The sequence below is a fragment of the Mustelus asterias genome, unplaced genomic scaffold (assembly GCF_964213995.1).
Source record: "Mustelus asterias unplaced genomic scaffold, sMusAst1.hap1.1 HAP1_SCAFFOLD_63, whole genome shotgun sequence".
Lineage (NCBI taxonomy): Eukaryota > Metazoa > Chordata > Chondrichthyes > Carcharhiniformes > Triakidae > Mustelus > Mustelus asterias.
The window spans coordinates 1,091,248-1,108,943 of NW_027590128.1; the positions used below are offsets into that span (position 1 = coordinate 1,091,248).

Consider the following 17,696-nt stretch of genomic DNA (forward strand, 5'->3'; position numbering starts at 1 on the left):
AAGATGGATAACCCATGTTTTTCCTGCCCTGAAGAATTATATGGACTCAAAATGTTAACTCTCTGAACAGATGCCGCCGGATCTGCCGTGTTTTTCTGCTTTTCTCCCTGTTTTTCCCTCTGTAATCAATCAGAAACTCTTCATGATTTTGAACATCTCGATTAGATAGGAACAATCAGAGCCTGAGAAAGTTACAGAGGAAGGGAGAGACAGAAAGACTGAGAGAAGAACTGAGAGAGATTTTAAAAAGCAGAAAGATGAGGTGGTCAAAGATAAAAGCTGAGAAACAGAGGAAACAAGCAATACAGAGAGAATGATATACAATATGAGGGAGCAGGCTATCAGTTCCTGGCTATGGGGAGCAGAGGGAACTCAGTAACTGATCCACAAACACAGCTGGTTATATCCGGGGAATGGAAACTCTGAACAGAAATAACAGGCTCATTTGTAAATGTCACCACAAAGTGACCTGTGTGACTCTGCCCTGACTCTGTGGACAGATAAAGGCCGCATTGACAGATGTTATAAACATAGAACTGTTAATAAACCATAGAAACCCTACTGCAGAAAGAGGCCATTCGGCCCATCAAGTCTGCACCGACAACAATCCCACCCAGGCCATATCCCTACATATTTACCCGCTAATACCCCTAACCCTCATATTTACCCGCTAATCCCTCTAATCTACGCATCCCGGAACACTAAGGGGCAATTGAGTTTGGCCAATCAACCTAACCCGCACATCTTTGGACTGTGGGAGGAAACCGGAGCACCAGGAGGAAACCCACGCAGACACGAGGAGAATGTGCAAACTCCACACAGACAGTGACCCGAGCTGGGAATCAAACCCAGGTCCCTGGAGCTGTGAAGCAGCAGTGCTAACCACTGTGCTACCGTGCCGCCCGTTCTCACCAGATTGTTGTGCCTGGATTTATTTTCTGCTCAGAAGTGAGATGTGCGTTTTTGAACCGGCAGCAGAGAAACAGGAAGTTGTGTTACCTGAGAATGAAACAGCCGGCGTCAGTTTGATGTTATCACCGTGAACAGTCTTCCTTCCTGTGAGGGTGAACTCACTCTGACAGCATCAAGAACAACCACACAGATTGCTACTGGTCTCAGCATTACATTCACCTCCATTCCCATTTTAAACAATAAAGAAAGGAGATTAATTGGATTTTTAACACATTCACTGAATTGGGAGATGGACTGAGGGTCATCACTGGGCGAAATGAGGAGGAATTAGAGAACAAATGAGTTTTCCCAAAGAGGGTTATCAGAAAAGAGGGGATTTAAAGTGAGTCAGGGGCTGTCAGAGGAAGTGGGAGAGAGAAACAGAGAGGACTGAATCTCCATCAATTAGATATTTTCTCAGACAGTGAAGAGAGATGAAGTGTGTTTGTGCTTTTTCAAAGAGAGATAATGAGAGAGAGAAAACAATGAATAAGTTTAAGCATTATCTGAAATACGAAGGTTAAATGAGTGAGTGTTTGAAAGAAAGATAGAGAGACATTAAGTGACGAAGACAGTTTCTGAGAGGAGAGAGGTTAGAGTGTAAGAGAGGAGCGAGGTGAGAGTGTAAGAGAGGTGGAAGGTGAGGTAAGTGTGAGTGAATGCCTGGAGAGAGAGAGAGACGTTCAGTGAGTGTTAGAGAGATGAGAGATGTTGAGTGATTGAGTTTCTGAGAGAGAGGAGATGCTAAGTGAGTGAATGTCTGAAAGAGAGGAGAGCAGGTTCACACCCAGGGATCACTGAGAATGATCAAAATAAGGAGATCACCCAGAAAACTACCAACAGGAACCTTCAGCTGAATACATCACTCATTCTGAAATGGTCAGTCAGGGCTCTGATGCTGCTCAGCTTCTCTCTGTTCTGTTCATAATGGTTAAAGGCTGATAGGAGTGAGGTTTATTTAGAAGGATAGTGGATGGGAAGCACACAACAAAACTGAGAATTCTTGGACACACACTGCAGCTCCTTCTCTATCTGGGAATCAAATTGTTGTCTAATTGTCCCAGCAGTGAACAGGCTCCTTTGAACGTCTCCAGCTGCTACTTTGATGCAGACTTCAACCAATTTATTTGAAGCCAGTTTCTGTTCAATAAACCAGGACTGACACACACACACATTAAAATGTTTTAGACTTTTTTGCATTTTTAGTCTGGAAACCTAAACCTGCCGTTTCACTCTCAGTCAGGAATAGATCCCAGTTTGACACCAATCTTTGACAGCACGTTTCCAGCATTCACCATTGTTCTTCCTGACTCTAAACACAGTTGTAAAGGAGCTTCTTTTCCGTGTCTAGGAGCTCGGAACCATGGAAAAGAACGACTGGGACACATTTCTTACACACCTCAGGATTCACCCACGCGGGGACTTTGCTGTCAGTGAAAAGTGACGAAAAAGACCAAAGTGCTGTTTGTCCCTCTCAGCGAGACCCTGAAGGACTGGGTCAAGAATGAAGTTCTGTTCCTACTGTATGATCCTCCCTCAGATTGCCCTTTCTGAGCTCCAGCCTGGTGATGTTAAACACTCAAATGGAAAAGACAAAAATCTACAACAATGATTCAATCAAATGTCGATTTCACATTTATTCAGAATATCAAACCTCAACAGAAGAAAAAAGTCAGAGTGAAGATGATTCAGACCTGAATATGATTAACAGCATCAATAAGTGTAGAATCCAAACCTTGCAGTCCCTTGTGAACTCGCCGGTGTGTTAGCAGGTGGGATGACTGAATAAATCCCTTTCCACAGACATTACAGGTGAACGGCCTCTCCCCAGTGTGAACTCGCTGGTGTTTCAGAAAATAAGATAAATGAGAAAATCCCTTCCCACAGACAGAGCAGGTGAACGGTCGATCCCCTGTATGGAGCTGCTGGTGTATCAAAAGGTTGGATGAATTAATGAATCCCTTAATGGAATCTATCATTAAGGAAGTGATAACAATACAATTAGAAAATTAGAACATGTGTTCTAAAGTGAACATTGGTTTATGAAAGAATTTGACAAATCGAGTAGAATTTGTTGAGGAGGTAACTAACAGGTTAGATAAAGGGGAACCAGAGAATATTTGTATGATTGAATTTCTAAAAGCTATTTGATAAGGTGCCATACACAAGGTTGTTACACAGGATAAGGGCCCATGTCACTGGGGGTGAAATATTAGCATTGGTAAAGGAGTTGTTAAAGGACAAAGAGAAGGGATTGATGTGTCATTTTCAGGTTGGCAGGTTCTTATTAAGGGGACAGCTCAAGAAGCAGGACAGGAGTTTATTAACAATCCATATTCATGACTTATTTCAAGAGACCAAGTCCAATGTGTTGAAGTTTCCCGATGGGAGACTGTCTCAGGACAAACAACATCAAGGTGGTCAATACAAATGACACACGGACCCCGTAAAATATATCCTCACAAACTTCTGCACTGCGGACCACCTCTCTCGGGAAAACACTGTGGCGACCGGCATGTGTGGGGGCAGCACTGAAATTTGGTTCAGTTTCAAGGACCATCATCACCAAACTCTCAACATCCGAGGTATCCAGAGGAAGATCAGAAGTGGAGCGGAGCCGCAGAGCAAGACCAGAGGTGGAGCGGAGCCGCAGAGCTCCCCCCATCCCCCTTGAGCATTAACAACAACATCATGAACTGCCAGTTCTGTGGATGTCCGTGTCGATCCCACATCGGACTCTCCCATCAAATTCTCCCTGTTCTCTGGATGGGGTAACTATACTCTGTATTATTGCAGTGCTATTAATACAATTAGTAAAAGACAATCTTTTGTTGGGAGTTTGATTAGCTGGTGTCTGAAACCACAAGATTCAATATTTAGAGTCAACAAGATGAACAAGGAAACACATCAGGGCCCAAACTCCAGCTGGATATTCACAGGAGAAAGTCTTATCTCACTCATCGAGTGGACAGAACAGAGAAAGATCCCAACTGTAAGAAACCCTCCAATCATTTATGAATATCTTTCAAATGCTGACAGGTTGCAACTCCCAGTTTCCATTATACTGAATCAATGGAAGGTGAGAGAGCGGTTATCCTGGAACTACTAAAAACACTAGCTAGATCACAGCTAGAGTACTCAGCACCATTCTAGTTAGGGGGTGGTTAGCCAGAGAGTGTGGCTCAGAAGGTCCTAGTTCCTTAACGGAGATGTCAAGATCTAAGGGGCAGAGAGGTAAAGCAATTGGCAGAAGGATTAGAAAAACGTGGAGATGTTTTCACCCAGAGGGTGGTGGGGAATCAAACTCACTCTCTGAAAGGGTGGTGGAGACAGAAATGTTCACATGCAAGAGGTATTCAGGTATGGACTTGACATGCTGTGTCCTATAGGGCCGTCAACCTATACCTGGAAAGTGGGACTAAACTGGATAGCTCATTTTCACCTGGCACAGGCATGATGGGCTGAATGGCATCCTGTGCTGTAAATTTCTCAGATTCTGTGATGATAAGTGATCCTCATGATTTTATTCAAGCCAGGTCTCAGCCCAGTCATTTACTCCAAGTATTGATGTGATGGTTCAGTCACATTGTGCAAACGAGCTGCTGTGATACAGTAATAACTAGGGGATTTTCACAGTAACTTCACTGCATTTTAATGTTAGCCTACTTGTGACCAATAAACTCTCACTTAACTTGTATTTATAGGAACAGAAGTAGGTCAATTTCAGCCCTTAGAGCCTGCTCCACGATTCAATCAGATCATGGCTGATCTCTACCTGGTCTCAAATCGATCCCCCCACTTGTTCCCCATATCTTTCATCCCTTTTTGTGTCAGAAATATATCTATCTCCTCCTTGAAACCATTCAACGATTCAGACTCCACCATGCTGTGGGGCAGCGAGTTCCACAAATTTACCATTCTTGGAAAACTTCCCCCTTACATCTCTTTTAAACTTTCCCCCTCTCACTTTCAACTGGGGATCTTTCAGAGTGTGAGGTGAATGATAATCAGTACACGACAGACACACGTCACGGTCAGCATCTCAAAGGGACTGCAGAGTATTTCAAACTGTGTCGTCATGCTGTAGTTCGTGACCTTGATTTGCAGAGATAGAATTCGGACTGGATATTTTGGAATGTTGGAGAGACATTGATCTAACAATCGTGAAATAACAGCTCATGAGGAGACACATCATGTCTGTGCTTATTTTCAAACAGTTATACAATTAGTCCTAATATCATTCCCTTTCATAAAAACGTGCATTATTTCTCCTTTCAAACGATTGTTCAATTCTCTTTCTGAAAAATCTGAGTTAACAAACAACAACATCGGAAGAGTTGCCGAAGCCTCTGCAGTATTCATGGACATTTTTAAAATTAACAAAGTTTCCTTGAATCAATAGAGTCAGGTGGGAATTCTCATACAGTTTTGGAAATAAAACTATTTGCAGTTATGCAGTTGATTTCGTACCTTTTCAAGGATCATAGAATCCTACAGTGCAGAAGAAGGCCATTCAGCCCAACGAGTCTGGACCAACCACAATCCCACCCACGCCCTATCTCCATAACCCCATGCATTAACCCTAGCTAGTCCCCCTGACAATTTTTAGCATGGCCAATCCACTTAACCCGCATATCTTTGAAGTGTGGGAGTAAACCAGAGCACCCAGAGGAAACCCACGCAGACACAGGGAGAATGTGCAAACTCTACACAGACAGTGACCCAAGCTGGGAATAGAACCCGGGTCCCAGGCGCTGTGAGACAGCAGTGCTAACCACTGTGCTGCCCCTCAATGTTGGTCTTGGAAATAGGGCAGTGCTGACTCAGTCAGTTCTGGAATGTAAGTGGTCAGTTATCCTATTGACAGCAGCACAGCCACACCAGAAAGAGACCATCTGGGTGGCACGGTAGCGCAGTGGTTAGCACCGCTGCTTCACAGCTCCAGGGTCCCGGGTTCGATTCCTGGCTCGGGTCACTGTCTGTGTGGAGTTTGCACATTCTCCTCGTGTCTGTGTGGGTTTCCCCCGGGTGCTCCGGTTTCCTCCCACAGTCCAAAGATGTGCGGGCTAGGTTGATTGGCCAGGTTAAAAAAAAAAATTGCCCCTTAGAGTCCTGGGATGCGTAGGTTAGAGGGATTAGCGGGTAAAAATATGTGGGGGTAGGGCCTGGGTGGGATTGCGGTCGGTGCAGACTCGATGGGCCGAATGGCCTCCTTCTGCACTGTAGGGTTTCTATGATTTCTATGAGATATGTTATGTGTGTAAATGGATTTATTCATTTTCCCCTTCTGTTAACATATTTAAAAGTTCAAAGGATTTGATCAACCATGAGTTCATTCTTATTGTCAAGTCCGTGTGTGTGTGTGTGTGTGTGTGTGGAGAGGGGGTGGATGGTAAATCAATCAGTTCGTTACACCAGCTGACACTCCAAGGAGTTCATCTTTAGGTGTAGAGGTTTGTTCCGCTATTAATTAAACTCAGGACAGAGCTGTGGTGCCTGTTGACATTAGCTGCTGTATTCGTTATTTTCATTTTGTACCTTGGTGCTTTGGCTTCAGTTGTAATTGAATCACAAAACATATTTTTTTAATGCAATAACATACTTCAATGGTGGCTATCTTACCCAGCATTCACAGTGAATCAGAATATGATCTATCCTTACAGCAAACTCTGCGCATGCGTACTGTAGATCCAAAGTGCATGCGCAGTGGATGTTGCTGCCGCAGTAGCGGGAAGGCGGTTATATCGGCTCCGGGTTTCCAGGGAAACGGCTTATTCTGGAGGGTAATGCAGGCGGCGGGGTGGGTGGAGAGGCTTCATAAGCATCCAGTGGAGACAGGAGAACCCGAATAATAACTGCTCAGTGCCGCGTTCCTACCATTCGGGGCCGCGACCGCAGATGCCTGAGTTTAGAGGCCCCGAGTTGATGGAGGCCATCTTTCTCGGGGCGATGGGCAATAGTGCGCATGCGCGGTGCTCCCTGTCAGCAGGAGGAGAGAATGTTGTGGATTTCTCTCCTGGACTGGCAGGGATGGACTTTGGAAACTCCTTTTACAGGGAGTTAGAAGGGGAGGATTTACACACAGAAAACTCAACCCAAGAGAAATGTTTCTCGCTTAATTTCTATTCTTGACTGACAGTGATGATCTTTTTTACAGGAAATTTGACGACAAAATTTGAAGGGAAACTCAAACCAGACATCAGACCAAAACCTGCCAGAGTCACTCCATTCATCAGATCCTGATTGTAAGTGTGTCTGTAGAAAAAGATTTAAACATCTTTTGGGGAATAGGGATAGCCCAGGTAATTACCGACCGGTGAGTCTAACCTCAGTGGTTGGTAAGCTGATGGAGAAGATCCTGAGGGACAGGATATATGAGCATTTAGAGAGGTTTAGTATGCTCAAGAATACTCAGCATGGCTTTGTCAAGGGCAGATCGTGCCTTACGAGCCTGGTGGAGTTCTTCGAAAATGTGACTAAACACATTGATGAAGGGAAGGCGGTAGATGTGGTTTATATGGATTTTAGCAAGGCGTTCGATAAGGTCCCCCATGCAAGGCTTCTAGAAAAAGTGAGAGGGCATGGGATCCAAGGGGCTGCTGCCCGGTGGATCCAGAACTGGTTTTCCCAAAGGAGGCAGAGAGTGGGTATAGATGGGTCTTTTTCTAAATGGAGGTCGGTCACCAGTGGTGTGCCCCAGGGATCTGTTCTGGGAACCTTGCTGTTTGTCATTTTCATAAATGACCCGGATGAGGAAGCGGAGGGATGGGTTGGTAAGTTTGCCGACGACACAAAGGTTGGTGGGGTTGTGGATACTCTGGAGGGATGTCTGGAGGAAGTTACAGAGGGACATAGATAGGATGCAAGACTGGGCGGATAAGTGGCAGATGGACTTCAACCCAGATAAATGCGTCGTGGTCCATTTTGGTAGGTCAAATGGTGATGAAGGAGTACAATATAAAGGGAAAGACTCTTAGTACTGGAGAGGATCAGAAGGACCTTGGGGTCCGGGTCCATAGGACTCTGAAATCGGCCCCGCAGGTGGAGGAGGTGGTTAAGAAGGCGTATGGTGTGCTGGCCTTTATCAATCGAGGGATTGAGTTTAGGAGTCCGGGGATAATGATGCAGTTATATAAGACCCTCGTCAGACCACACTTGGAGTACTGTGCTCAGTTCTGGTCGCCTCACTATAGGAAGGATGTGGAAAAGATTGAAAGGGTGCAGAGGAGATTTACAAGGATGTTGCCTGGATTGAGTGGCATGCCTTATGAGGATAGGCTGAGGGAGCTCGGTCTTTTCTGCTTGGAGAGACGAAGGATGAGAGGAGACCTAATAGAGGTGTATAAGATGTTGAGAGGGATAGATCGGGTGGACTCTCAGAGGCTTTTTCCCAGGGTGGAAATGTCTGCTATGAGAGGACACAGGTTTAGGGTGCTGGGGGGTAGGTACAGGGGAGATGTTAGGGGTAAGTTTTTCACACAGAGGGTGGTGGGCGAGTGGAATCGGCTGCGGTCAGTGGTGGTGGAGGCAAACTCGATAGGGTCCTTTAAGAGACTCCTGGATGAGTACATGGAGCGTAATAGGATGGAGGGTTATAGGTAGGTGTAGAAGGTAGGGATGTGTTCGTCACAACTTGTGGGCTGAAGGGCCTGTTTGTGCTGTAGTTTTTCTATGTTTCTATGAGGTTGAGGGGAGATTTGACAGAAGTGGACAAGATTCGGACTGGTTTAGATAAGGTGGAAAAAGAAAAGCTGTTCCCATTAACTGATGGGACAAGGACGAAGGGGATGCAGATTTAAGGTTTTGGTTGAGAGAGGCAGGAGAGGATGTGAGGAAGAATATTTTTCCACAGCTAGTGGGAATAACCTTGAAAAGGGTAGAGGAAGCGGAGACAATAAACAATTTCAACAGGAAATTTAATGGGCACTTGGATGAATTTGATGAATTAAAGGGATGGAATTGGGCAATGGGATTTGTTGGATTCCTCTGCAGAGAGGTGACACTGAATCGATGGGCTGAATGGCCTCCTTCTCTGTACGAATCACTCCATGATCAAAACTGAACAATTCCAGTTTGTCCAATCTCTCTGAAGTCCCTCATCCCTGGTGCCATTCTCCTCAATCTGAGTGTATTTGATTGAACTCCTGCTGTTGTGTCCTGTATTGTTCCAGCTCTGACAGGCACACTCCATTCAATGGTTGGTGTTATTAACCCTTCAGGGTCACTTTGAGTTCTTAGTCCTTCCTGTTGAGAATGTTGAATTTGTGTCTCTGCAGATAGTTTTGCTGCCTCTGTTCTGTCCATCGCTGGGTGGGTACTTCAGTATTTCTACTTAAATCAGTTCTTTGTTTAACTGGATTACAAATAGGTGAGGAGGTTTTACTCACAGGGATAATCTCCGAACTGTGGCCCACTTTCCCAGGTTGTGGAAACACGATACTGCCCGCTCTGTCATTACCCAATATGAAATCTACATTACTAATGGGTAATTGGGGTTATTTTGACCTGTCAGAATTTCGTTCAGACCCCATGACTGTGGGATCCTCAGCTCCAGCCTGAGCCTCACTGCCTTCCAGCCCTGACTTTGGATAGGCCGACTGTATTTCCCCAGCCTGCTCCTGCAGCTTCACCTCAGCTCCTTCCAAGCTGACTGCTTCCTGCCACAAGGATAACTGCCTCTCACTCTGAGGTTCACTGGAGATTTCTCCCTCTGGCTTTGAGCCAGGTAAATCAACCCGCATTCTCCCCCCTCACCAACTGCGAATGAGAGACCGACTACACAAGACCAAATCTGTAACTGCCTTCAGTGAGAAACAGCCAGATACATTCAACAAATGAAATCTCTGAAGGCCACAGCCCATCACTATGGCAACTTGGCCTGCTTTCGCAGATTCCACATTAAAATGTAAACTAAATGTCTTTTACCCTCTAAACAACCCTTTGATTCTGTGATCCATGTGAAATATATAGGTTTTCACAACCAACACTCAAAGACCATCAACTGGAGGCAAGTTGTGAGACCGCACAGTCCAGCAGAAAGAAACACTCCAATCCTCCCACTCCACTGTCAGAATGATCATGGTTCAGTCCTGGATGTGATTAACTGCAGCAATAACAGCAAAATCCAATCCCTGTCATCACTTGTGAGCTCGTTGGTGTCTCAGCAGGCTGGATGACTGAGTGAATCCCTTCCCACACACACAGCAGGTGAACGGTCTCTCCCCGGTGTGAACTCGTTGGTGTACCCGCAGGTTGAATGACGTTCTAAATCTTTTTGTGCAGTGAGAGTAGCTGAACGGTCTCTCCTCAGTGTGAATGCGCTGGTGGACCCTAAGTACCTGAGAGCTTTTGAATCCGCTCCCACAGTCAGAGCATTTAAACGGTCTCTCCTGGATGTGAGCAAGATTGTGACTCAGCAGGTTGGGTAACTGAGTGAATCCCTTCCCACACACAGAGCAGGTGAATGGTCTCTCCCCAGTGTGACTGCGTCGATGAATTTCCAGGTGAGATGGGAAACTGAATCCTTTCCCACAGCCCCCACATTTCCACGGTTTCTCCGTGGTGCGGGTGTCCTTGTGACTCCCCACGTTAGACCATCAATTAAGTCTGACACAGAACACAGGAATGATGTTCTCCCTGCTGAGAATGTTGAGATGCTTTTTTCAGTTGTGTCACTGGTTAAAGCTCTTTCTTCAGTCTGTGTACTGGAACACTCTCAGTCAGGTGTGTGTGTGTCTGTCCAGTCACACTGATGTTCAAAACCTTCTGAAGCAGACAGGACAGAGAAACATTTCTCCTTCTAGATTCAAAGGCCAATAGCATTCAGGTCCCAATGAATAGAGTGACGTTTAGTTTGAGATTTCTGCCTGTAAATCCTCACCTTCTCATATCCTGCAAAAAGAATTTACAAAATTCATCACTGTCAGCACAGGTTAGAAATTCAGAACAGCCAATACCAGTTTCTTTTCCCCTCTCATTGCCCAAAAGCTGTAAATCTCCATCCCACACACTCTCCCTCCATTCTCACTCTGCTGTATCTAATATTCACCCTCCCAATTCTCCTGAAGGTGCTGATTGAGGCTGATTGACAGATCCATGCTCACTGCTTCCTGTCCTAGACACAGAGAGCTGAAAATCTCCATGCAGGCTGCCAGACAGATGTCTAAATTACTGGGCTAAAAATGTGTGGAATATACCGACTGGATTCACTTCCTTTCCCTTCAGTTGCTGCAAGTCTCCAATTTCCCCCAGAATGAGAAAAGAAATGGAAAGGGGGAAACATTGATTTCCTCCCAGATGTTGTCCAGAGGAGGGAGTTTCACTCTGAAGCTCATTGGACAACTTCCGCATTGTGATGTCACAATGGAGCAGTGCCTGAATCAGCCAATAGGAATCACTGTGCTCCGCGGTGACGTCTCCGGGTTCCAGTGAGCAGCCCCGGGCGCGCGGACCCGGGAGCCCCACCCCACCCATTGTTCCCCTCCCCCTGCACCACATCGAGCCAAGGTTTCCAGGCAACCGGCTGGCGGCTCCGGCCAGAGTGAGAAGCCGCTCGGTGATCTCCCCGTCCCACCGGCCCTGGACTGCGCATGTCCAAAGGAGAGGAGCAACAGCGCATGTGCAGGGTGCGCCTAACCTCCTGGCCTTCTTGTTGACGTGTTGACCAATGGGAAGAGTTGGAGGACCGGAAGGACCCTGGTCCTCCAGCCAATCAGAGGGCTTTGTGTGAATGAAGATTGAGCTTCAGACAGACTGAAACTTCCTCCAGTATCTGTGAGTAAAACTCTTTATTTTCTCATTCTTTCCATTTCTTTTCTCATTCTGGGTAAATTGGGAACTTCAAATTTTTAAAGTTTATTTATTAGTCACAAGTAAGGCTTACATTAACAGTGCAATGAAGTTATTGTGAAATTCCCCTATTTGCCACACTCTGGCGCCTGTTCGGGTCAATGACCTAACCAGCACATCTTTGGACTGTGGGAGAAATCCGGAACACCCGGAGGAAACCCATGCAAACACAGGGAGAACGTGCAGACTCCACACAGACAGTGGCCCAAGCCGCGAATCGAACCCGGGTCCCTTGCGCTGTGAGACAGCAGTGCTAACCACTGTACCACCGTGCCCACTTACAGCAAGTGAAGGGAAAGGAAGTGAATCCAGGGAGGCTGCAGACTCTGGAAAGGTTGGCCCAGGTTTCTCTCTCTGAAAGACATTGACATCCTTTGCTCCCTCAGCTTGACACATTTATTTGTCTGGCTAAAAGGATGGTCTCTTTCCTGATGTTCACAATTAAAGGACTGGTTCAGCCAGTAGATGGCTGACATTTAAGTGGAAAGTAAATTAATATAGGACGAGATATATCTACTGTTGTTATATGGTACAGATTAGATATATTATTTGTGGTCCTGTAACAAAATACATTTATTATTTCTAGTCTTGTAATATAATGCTGTTGCTGTTATGTATTTCCAGTCATAGAGCCATTACAGCACAGAAGGAATCCATTTGGTAACTCGAGTCCATGCCGACTCTCTGTAGAACAATCCAGTCCCATTCCCCTCTATATTCCGTTCCCCTGCAAATTTATTTCCTTCAAGTACCCATCCAGGTTCATTTTTAAATAGAATCCATAGACTTGTAAGATGGAACTGTAGCTACGTTATATATTTTCGACTTCCCTCAGAAGGTTGTTATATTCCAGGTTGAATATATTCCAGGATGAGTTAGCCAGATTTGTGATTGACAAGGGTGTCAAGAGTTATGGGCGACAGGTAGAAAGATGGAGAGAAAGCTAAAATGAGGAGAGATTTCTTCACTCAAGGATGTTGGGAAGCTTTGGAATTCTCAACCCCTGAGGACTGTGGAGCCTCAGTCATCAACTATTTTCAGGGGAGAGATTGATTGGTTTCTAGATATTGAAGATATCAGCGGACATGGGTTTAGTGTGGGGAGAATGATGCTGAGGTAGATGAACAAATTATCTCATTGAATAGTTTAAAAGGCTCGATGGGCCAAATGGCCGACTGCAGCTCCTATTTGTTATGGTCTCTGTGTCCAGGACAGGAAGCAGTGAGCATGGATCTGTCAATCAGCCTCAATCAGCACCTTCAGGAGAATTGGGAGGGTGAATATTAGATACAGCAGAGTGAGAATGGAGGGAGAGTGTGTGGGATGGAGATTTACCTTTGGGGGAATGAGAGAGGAAAGAATGTTTCATAGAAACTTTTAATAACTGTTCTGAATTTCTATCCTGCACTGACACTGCTGAATTTTGTAAATTCTTTTCACAGGATATTGAAAGAGGAATCACAGGCCGAAATCTCAAACGTCACGTCAGATCTGACAGACTCATATTCCTTGGGACCTGAATATCATCGGCCTTTGAATCTAGAAGGAGAAATGATTGTCCAGTCTGTCAATTTGAAAATATTTCAAACATCAGTGTGACTGGAAAAGCAGCAACACACTGCCACACCCGAGTGAGAGTGTTCCAATGCACTGACTAAAGAGCTTTAACCAGTTACACAGCCTGAATAAATATAACACCATTCCCAGCCCATAGAGACTGTACCCGTGTTCTGCTTCAACTGATTGTCCACCCAAGCGAGAGGCAAGGACACCTGCACCATGGAGAAACCATGGAAATGTGGGGACTGTGGGAAGAGGTACAGATACCCATCAGAGCTGGAAGCTCATCGGCGCAGCCACACTGGGGAGAGACCGTTCACCTGCTCTCAGTGTGCGGAGGGATTCACTCAGTTCTACTGCCTGCAGACACACGAACGAGTTCACACTGGGGAGAGACCGTTCACCTGCTCTCAGTGTGGGAAGGGATTCAGTCAGTCATCTCACCTGCAGTTACACCAGCGAGTTCACACTGGGGAGAGACCACACACCTGCTCTCAGTGTGGGAAGGGATTTCCTCAGTTATCTGACCTGCGTAGACACCAGCGAGTTCACACTGGAGAGAGACCACACACCTGCTCTCAGTGTGGGAAGGGATTTATTCAGTTATCTGACCTACGGAGACACCAGCGAGTTCACACTGGGGAGAGGCCGTTCACCTGCTCTCAGTGTGGGAAGGGATTCAGAGTTTCATCCCACCTGCTGAGACACCAGCAAGTTCACAAGTGATTCCAGGGGTTGGATTCTGCTGTCATTGTTTCTGCTCTCAGTTACACCCAGGACTGCATTTTGTTCATTCTCACAGTTGGTCAATGGGGAGGGTCAGAGGGTTTCTTTCTGCGGGACTGGCCGGTCTCATGACTTTGCCTCCAGTGGGCTGATGCTCTATGAGTCTTGTTGCGATACCCGGTTTCAGATTTAGCAAGGATCACAGAGTGATAGAGTGTGAGGAAGTTCAGAGATATTTAGTCAGCATTTCTGTTTGAAACGCCCCAAATGCCCATCCAATTTCCTTTGTAATTATTTATTGTCTCCACTTCCTCCACTCTCGTAGGCAGCGAGTTCCAGGTCATTACCATTCGCTGCATATTCTTCTTCCTCACATTCCCCCCACCCCCTCCGCGCCTCTGATCCAGAACCTTAAATCTGCGGCCCCCTCTTCCTTGTCCCATCAGCTAATGGGAACAGCTTTTCTTTGTCCACCTTATCTAAACCTGTCAGAATCTTTTCCACCTCTATCAAATCTCCCCTCAACCTCCTTTGCTCCAAGAGGAACAACCCCAGCCTGACATTGACAATAAAGAACAAACTAACAGAATATGTTAATACCTGAAATCAAATGGGAATGTTTTATTTCTGTTTTAAAGATATTGTGGATATATTGTCCTGGACAATAAAGGAATTGGAATAACTCACCTTGGGTGTGGTTGAATGGAATATATCAATCTGGTATCCACCTACAGTCCAGTGAATGTCTGGAATGTGTAGCTGGGATGAATAAGTTGATCACTTTCTCTGGGAGATATTTACAACTTTGTCCATAAACTTTGTTTTAGAAAAATCCACATTTGAAAGCCCGGCCACTGCATGAAATATCAGCAAGAAGTTTAACAACACCAGGTTAAAGTCCAACAGGTTTATTTGGTAGCAAAAGCCACACAAGCTTTCGAGGCTCTGAGCCCCTTCTTCAGGTGAGTGGGAATTCTGTTCACAAACAGAACTTATAAAGACACAGACTCAATTTACATGAATAATGGTTGGAATGCGAATACTTACAACTAATCCAGTCTTTAAGAAACAAAACAATGGGAGTGGAGAGAGCATCAAGACAGGCTAAAAAGATGTGTATTGTCTCCAGACAAGACAGCCAGTGAAACTCTGCAGGTCCACGCAACTGTGGGAGTTATGAAATATCAGCACCATAACAGGGGGAGATAAGAAAGACAGACACTCACTTTGATCTTTTCATCAGCAAATCTGAGAGTTAAGAATGTGTGACATGATTTTGGGATACTGGAGTGAGTGTACAGATGTGATTTGTTACATGTGAAAAATAGCAAGCCTAAATTCATGGTGAGATGGAGTGAAGAGCGGGTCCCAAACACACACAGCTACTTGAGACACAGCAGGAGATGAAATGGTTCATGTGGCCAGGGCTTTGAGACAACATTGTGACATCATCAAGGCACTGACACACACTCCAGAGAGAAACTGAGTTCAAAACAATCAGGATCCAATTAAACACACTGCAGATGCTCACAAAGTGAGGGAAATTACAGTAAAATGGATAATCTATTCATTGAGAAGGAAAGAAGCTGGTGCAGAATGTAGTGTTACAGTCAGAGCGAGGTTGCAGAGAAAGATCAACTGAATGCGAGGTAGGTCCATTCAAAGGTCTGATGGCAGCAGGGAGGAAGCTGCTCTTGAGTCAGTTGGTACGTGACCTCAGACTTTTGTGTCTTTTTCCCAACGGAAGAAGGTGGAAGAGAGAATGTCCGGGGTGGGCAGGGTCCTTAATTATGCTGGCTGCTTTGCCGAGGCAGAGTCAGTGGATGGGAGGAGGGAGTGCTGAATGTAGTATTACAGTCATAGCAAGGGTGCAAAGAAAGATCAACTGAATGTGAGGTAGGTCCATTCAAAGGTCTGATGGCAGCAGGGAGGAAGCTGCTCTTGAGTCCATTAATATGTGTCCTGACCCTTTGTAGTTTATTGTGGTCTTGGGCAGAGCAGAATCATAGAAATCATAGAATCATAGAAACCCTACAGCACAGAAAGAGGCCATTCGGCCCATCGAGTCGGCACCGACCACAATCCCACCCAGGCCCTACCCCCATACCCCTACATATTTTACCCACTAATCCCTCTAACCTACGCATCTCAGGACACTAAGGGCAATTTTAGCATAGCCAATCAACCTCACCCGCACATCTTTTGGACTGTGGGAGGAAACCGGAGCACCTGGAGGAAACCCACGCAGACACGAGGAGAATGTGCAAACTCCACACAGACAGTGACCCAAGCCGGGAATCAAACCCAGGTCGCTGGAGCTGTGAAGCCATACCAAGCTGTGAAGCCATACCAAGCTGTGATACAACCAGAGAGAATGCTTTCTCTGGTGCATCTGTAAACGTTGGTGAGAGTCATAGCTGATGTGCCAAATTTCCTTAGTCTTCTGAGAAAGTAGAGGCATTGGTGGGCTTTCTTAACTATAGTGTCAGCATGGGGGAACCAGGACAGGTTGTTGGTGATCTGGACACCTAAAAACATGAAGTTCTCGACCATTTCTGTATCGTCCCTGTTGACGTAGATAGGGGCATGTTCTCCACTATGCTTCTTGAAATCGATGACAATCTCCTTCATTTTGTTGACATTGAGGGAGAGATTATTGTTGTCGCACCAGTTCAGCAGGTTCTTTATCTCTTTCCTGCACTCCATCTTGTCATTGTCTGAGATCCGACCCACTACAGTGGTGCCATCAGCAAATTTGAAAATTGAGTTGGAGGAGAATTTGGCCACACTGTCATAGGTGTATAAGGAATATAGGAGGGGCTGAGGACACGGCCTTGTGGGGCACCAGTGTTGAGGATGATCATGGTAGGAGGTGTTGCCTATCCTTACTGACTGTGGTCTGTGGTTAGGAAGACTCGGATTCACGGTGACTTAGCCACTTGGATTCAGAATTGACTTGCCCATAGAAGTCAGAGAGTAATGATGCAAGGATGTTTTCTGGCTGGAGGTCCGTGACCAGTGGTGTTCCACAGGGATCTGTTCTGGGACTTCTGCTATTTGTGGTATATATATCAATGACTTGGCTGAAAATGTGGGTGTGTGGGTTAGTAAGTTTGCAGACGACACAAAGCTAGATGGAGTTGTAGATAATGTAGAAGGTTGTCAAAGGATACAGTGGGATGTAGATCAGCTGCAGATATGGGCAGAGAAATGGCAGATGGAGTTTAATCCAGACAAGTGTGAGGTGCTGCACTTTGGGAGATCAAATGTTCAGGGTAAGTATCCAGTTAATGGCAGACCCCTGAACAGCATTGATGTACAGTGGGATCTTGCGGTTCAAGTCCATAGCTCCCAAAGGTTGCCTTTATTGAGTACAAGAGTCAGGATGTCATATTGCAGCTTTATAAAAGTTAGGTTAGGCCACACTTAGAATATTGCATTCAGTTCTGTTCGCTACATTACAGGAAGGATGTGGAGAATTTGGAGAGTATGCAGAAGAGGTTTACCAGGACGCTGCCTGGATTAGAGGGTATGAGCTATGAGGACAGGCTGGACAAACTAGGGTTGTTTACTCTGACGCGGTGGAGGCTGAGGGGAAACCTGATAGAAGT

At 45.7% G+C, this 17,696-nt stretch overlaps 1 protein-coding gene across 1 annotated transcript in view; it reads left to right on the forward strand.

The window, feature by feature from the left end:
* Positions 1-14,656, forward strand: part of LOC144483360 (uncharacterized) — a 461,390-nt gene extending 446,734 nt beyond the window's left edge. The window contains exons 3-4 of the mRNA XM_078202077.1: positions 8,403-8,409; positions 13,585-14,656. Coding sequence (XP_078058203.1) covers positions 8,403-8,409; positions 13,585-14,085 — 508 coding nt within the window. The 3' untranslated portion in view covers positions 14,086-14,656. The remainder of the gene's footprint in view (positions 1-8,402; positions 8,410-13,584) is intronic.
* The last annotated feature ends 3,040 nt before the right edge of the window (positions 14,657-17,696 follow it).